The 6,000-nt window shown below is 39.2% G+C and overlaps 1 protein-coding gene across 1 annotated transcript; it reads left to right on the forward strand.

The window, feature by feature from the left end:
• The first annotated feature begins 4,134 nt into the window (after positions 1–4,134).
• On the forward strand, positions 4,135–5,103 carry LOC123828284 (olfactory receptor 7A17-like). Its single transcript, XM_045853117.1, has one exon. The coding sequence runs from the start codon at positions 4,135–4,137 to the stop codon at positions 5,101–5,103; it is 969 nt and encodes a 322-aa protein (XP_045709073.1).
• Positions 5,104–6,000: the final 897 nt, after the last annotated feature.

A 6,000-nucleotide genomic window follows, 5' to 3' on the forward strand; every position in this document is an offset into this window, starting at 1 on the left:
CTACATCTAAACAAGATCCCGAATTCATATACCCATTGATGCTGGAGAGGTTCTGGTCTTGAATGGTATTTCTCATCTCTGCACTGTTGACATGTGTGCTGGATACCTCTTTGTGGTGGGGCAGTCCATGCATTGTAAGTCATTGAGAGGCAGCCCTGCCCTCAATCCACTAGGTGCCTGTAGCACTTCCCTAGTTGCTGACAACAAACAATTTCTCCAGATATTGTCAATTGTTCCTTGGTGGCAAAATCACTCCAGTTGAGACCCACTGGCCTGGACTAGAAGCATCTTGAGGGAGTTCCAAACAAAGCCAATCTCTTTCTCAGTTCATAACTTAGGGCAGATGCTTCACCCTCTGAGCCTCATTTCTGCAAATGTAGAATGGGTTTCATAATAGTACCAACCACAAAGAATGGACATTTGTAAAAATGAAATAAGACAATCCACATAAGATTCTAAGCTCAGTCTACAGTGTATAAGAAGATCTAAATATATCTTATAATTAAACATTTTTAATAGAAGGAATAAATGATAGCTTTAAATTAGAGTTATAAGAATGTATCTCCTAATTGATCTGTCAGAAGTCAGATAAAGCCAAGAATTATAGTACCATTTGTTTTGTGGCAAAGGAACACATCTCTCTCTCTTGTTGAAGAGGGGTTAGCAATTTTCTGAAGATATCAGGAGCTGTTCCCACCACAAGTCAATACTGTGGAAGTCCAAGTCAAGACAGACTCCTCAGTGGTAGATATGGAGAAAATATTAACTTAGGGTTAGGATAAGATTGAAGGAGATTAGACCTCTGGGAGGCAGGTGAGTTCATAGAAAAGGAATAACAAAAACTGGATTCACCTGACCTCTAATATGGTCTACAGGGAATAGTGAATCAGCAGGAAATTTTCCTTTCTTTCCAGACCAGGGTCCCATGGGGAAATAATGTGCTCAGAGGTGGGAGTAACAATGAAAACAGTGCCTAATGAGCAGATAAAGGGAGCTGAAAATATCTTCTTGGTTGCAGACCCTTAGGGTGTTCACCTTCAACTGGACAGAACATGATTGTTGCCTTGGGATTCCTAAGTCTGGTTGGGGACCAACACTTTACTCTTTTCTGTTGTCTTCTTTGGGGACAGAGCGTTGGTCTCCATCATCAATGATGCAGGCAGGAATTCAGACTTCCACAAAAGGATTTCCACTCAAAGACCCCATGCAGGTGAGTCTGAAAGCCCAGTAGCTACTTCAGGAAAGATTTCGAGATATTGGAACCTGACAACAAACAATTTCAAGAACTTCTCCTTGAAGTCAACTGAGAGCCAAACCAGCCTAACTCACAGCTGAGAGGTTGCCATCTTTGTGTGCTACACAAATTAATTTTTAATCAATTTATTTAATATCTTGCAACGAGAAGTGTCTGTTGGACTCAGCAATACAAGAGTAATTGTTGACAATCAAGAGATAAGAATGGAAGTCCAGTTGGATGAGATGGAGGAAGGAAGTGGAGGCATAGAGTATTTTAATAAAAGTAGAACATATTAGAGGAATTTTGTAGTTAAGGGCAGTAGGAAAATAGAGTAACAGAGGGCATTTTCCCAACTTTTTAAGATAGGTTGTATTTGAGCCTGTTTTGTATTTGTTAGAAAGGTTCAGACCCATGGACATAGATATTACCTCGCAATAGCAGGTCCTGAGAAATACCTTTCAGAGTACCATTGTTCACATTGGGCAATCCACATGAAAAATTGCATTTAATATGCTAATGAGCATTACTTTGCAATCCTTTATTACCAAGAGGTGGGGAAGCAATGGAAATATTTTCAGGGTAGGAGAAAAAATTAGCCAAATCTCATCACCAGTGATAACCATTCACTTAGTAACAGGCAGGAACTGTGCTAAGCTTTTAAGGGAGAATATTAACATACAATGATTAATTTAGAATCATTCTGTTGTTTCTCTAAGTTCAAGCAGCTAACATGTGGTTGGTAGATCAAGATTCAAAACTGAGATTCAGTTTTCTGATTCAAGAAGTTTTGCACCTAAAATCATTTAGAAACGTCTCACCAATTATCTTTTTAGTACCTTCATATTGTTGTACATTATATATTTTCTGTTGTAAGTTGTGTGTTTATTCCCTTAGCTTATTGGTCTAGTGGATGTTCAATCAGGAATATGTCTTGACACCATAAATCGAGCTCTTTTCTCTTTCGGGTAAATAGTTTTTTTTTTTTTTTTTTTGCTGTTTGTTCAGTTATTCTGGGCGTCAAGGGGATAGAACTGCGGTGGGAATGCTGCCAGAACCAGGCAGCTTTGTCCTCATGTCAGTTGCTCATGGGCCCTCTGAGCTTTTGGATCTCATTTTTCTCTGTGTCTATTTCTCTCCTCTCTCACTTTTCCCCAAATGTCTCAAATTTTTTAATACAGGGCACAAAAATGATGTCATTAAAATGGATTTCCATGTTTACATGTTCTCGGGAGACTTACCGACTTGTTGGGAAATATTCCTACATTCTTTATAATAAAGATAATTTGATGTTAAAAACTTGCCTTACTTATATCATTCCCTTCCCAATTAATGTGGTGGTAAGTGAGGAGAGCAGGGAGTCACGAGGACCCAGGTCACAGTGTGCTGTGTGTGTTGTGTGTGTACACACACACGCATATTTTGTGGGGCATGAGTGTTAAGTAACACTGTGGGCAGTGTTACCTAAGCTCATGTACTCCAAAATGTGGCCCTTTAAAAACAGGCACTACAATCTTAACCAGAAGATGGAAATAAAGAAAACAACAATTCTATGCACAGGAATCCTTTGAAACAAAATGTAAAATAAAAAAGAACAACATGTAGGAGAGGGACTACCTATGTTTTGATAGCAGCAGCAGCAGCAGCAGCAGCAGCAGGGCCACCTCGTTCCTCCACATTCTCTGACACCATCCCTCATGACTCTGCCTCTTGCTCATTCCCCCTCACACTCTGACTTCCCAAGAACCATGTGATTTCACTCATATGTGGGATATAAAACTGAAGCAACAAATGAGCAAACAAGATAAAACAACAAAAACTCAGGCACAGAGACAATGATATGGAGGTTACCAGAGGGAAGAGAGGTGACAGGGTAGTAAAGGGAGTCACATACATGTTGACAGAAGATCTGGCTTTGGGTGGTGGGCTCACATGCAATAAACAGATGGTATATCATAGAATTATACATGAAACCTATATACTTTGATTTATTTTTAAATTAAATTTGTTGAGATGACATTAGTTAATATAATTTTATTAATCTATGTGACCCCAATAAATTTAATTTAAAAATGAGCCTTGGGTATCTGAAACAAATGCCATCCTCAGAGTCTTTGCCCTGACCCTTCTCACAACAGGGCACACACTTCCCCCAGACAACTGCATGACTCCCACTCTGTCTTTCTCCAGGGCTCTGTTCAAATGTCACCTGGTTTGCAGGGCTTCCTGAACTCTCTGTAAAATACAACACACCACACACTCTAGTTTTTAAAAGATTTTATTTATTTATTTTTAGAGAGAGAGAAAGGGAGGGAGAAGAGAGGGAGAAAAACATCATTGTTTGGTTGATTCTCGTGCACCCCCTACTGGAGACCTGGCTTGCAACCCAGGCGTGTGCCCTGCCTGGGAATTGAACCTGCAACCTTTTGCTTCACAGGCTGGCACTAATCTACTGAGCCACATCAGACAGAGCCCCATCCACTCTATTTTACACCTGCTTTTTTTTATAGCATCTGTCATCCTCTGACATAGTATATTTTTTATGTTTGCTAATTTATATTCTGTCTCCATCATTGGATTGTGGGAAAACTTTGTTTCTCAGCATTCTATACTCTTACCCTAGAAGATGACTGGTACTCAAGATAAATTCCTCAAGTGCATGAAAGACTTTTGCATTAAGACTGTCTATTACATGACCTCTTGGGGATAAGACTGAGTGTGGGACAAGAATTCCTAATCACAGATGTCACATCAAATTCTTTAAAGACAATATGCTCAATATAAATATAAATGTATAATTTCTTGACTGAAAAACATAAATTCTAGCATTTCACTATGGTAATACCTACATGTGTAAAAATTAATTATTTTATTTTCTCCCTAGTTGTGAGCACAACAACATGGTACCAGGCAATGGTTCACAAATTTCAGAGTTCCTTCTTCTGGGACTATCAGAGGAACCAGAACTGCAGCCCCTCCTATTCGGGCTGTTCTTCTGCATGTACCTGATCACTGTGTTGGGAAACCTGCTCATCATTCTGGCTGTCAGCTCAGACTCCCACCTCCACACCCCCATGTACTTCTTCCTCTCCAACCTGTCCTTGGTAGACATCTGTTTCACCTCTACCACCATCCCAAAGATGTTGGTGAACATCCAGACACAGAGCAAAGCCATCACCTATGCAGGCTGCATCACCCAGATGTATTTTTTCCTGCTCTTTGCGGGGTTGGATGACCTCCTCCTGACCGTGATGGCCTATGACCGGTTTGTGGCCATCTGTCACCCCCTGCACTACACGGTCATCATGAACCCCCGACTCTGTGGACTGCTGGTTCTGATGTCCTGGATCACATGTATCCTGAATTCCTTGTTAGAAAGCTTAATGGTGTTGCAGCTATCCTTCTGTCCATATGTGGAAATCCCTCACTTTTTTTGTGAACTCAAACAGGTGGTCCAGCTTGCCTGTTCTGACACCTTTCTTAATGACATGGTGATGTATCTTGGAGTTGGTCTGCTGGGTGGTGGTCCCCTGGCTGGGATCCTTTATTCTTACTCTAAGATACTGTTCTCCATACATGGAATGTCATCAGTTCAGGGAAAGTATAAAGCAATTTCTACTTGTGCATCTCACCTGTCAGTTGTCTCCTTATTTTATTGCACAAGTGCAGGAGTGTACTTTAGCTCTGCTGGTACCCACAGCTCACTCTCAAGTTCAACAGCCTCAGTGATGTACACTGTGGTCACACCCATGCTGAACCCCTTCATCTACAGTCTCAGGAACAAAGACATAAAGGGGGCTCTGAAAAGATTCTTTGGGATGGCAGCTATAAAAAGACCAATCATCCTGGGTCTGAAAAAATGCCCATAATTGCACATAATATTGAAAACATTAGAGCCAGAAATTGCTATTCTTTGATTAGATTGGAAAAATCACGCTTTCTATTTAATGACTGGAATTTCCATTTTTTTAAAATTTGAAATTCCCTATACAATTTAAAAACTCACTTGATTGAGCTTCCTGCTCTGTCTGATATATGGTCAGTTTTTCATTTTTAAATTTTCCTACTCTCCCCATTTTTTCCCCAAAGTTGGATGAGAAATCTTTGGACATTTCCATTTATTTTATAAGATAAATTGGATTTATTAAAATTATTTTTCTCGGAAATGATATCTAACTTCCCAAGTAAATTTTCTATAGTATTCCTGAAAGAATAGTCATGAGTTATATTGCTGACATGGAAAAAAACTGCACTTGGCAACTAAGGGCACTTATATAATTTTATTGCAGAAGATAATTTGAAAACAGAGTTGTCACTTTGAGTCTGTCATTCTTTCCTACATCACCATCACTATCCTAGCTATTCTTCCTGATAATGTAAACTCTAACATGCTATTGAGTTTTATAACTAGTCTGCTAGTGTATTTTTTTCAGCCCAGTGTCCTCACTGCCTACTATAGGTACTAACAAAAATTGATTATCACACATATATTGCAAGTGAAGTCTACAGTGAAAGGCAGATTTGGATAAAGAGATTGACCTAATACGGTCTTAGTGTCAGAGACAACTTCAAAAATGAGGAAGCAAAATTTTTAACCACACATTTGATTACTATGAATTTTTTTTTTTTACTGTACATGTATTTACTGAAGTATGGAAGACTGGTGTCTGTGTACAAAGGCCTCCCAAAATTTAAAAAAGTTATAGTCAATATACAATGTGCTATTAGTTTCAGGTGTATAATATCATGATTAGACACTTATATGA

This window comes from Phyllostomus hastatus, unplaced genomic scaffold, assembly GCF_019186645.2.
Source record: "Phyllostomus hastatus isolate PE091 unplaced genomic scaffold, TTU_PhHast_1.1 phas_contig_98, whole genome shotgun sequence".
NCBI classification, from domain to species: Eukaryota; Metazoa; Chordata; class Mammalia; order Chiroptera; family Phyllostomidae; genus Phyllostomus; species Phyllostomus hastatus.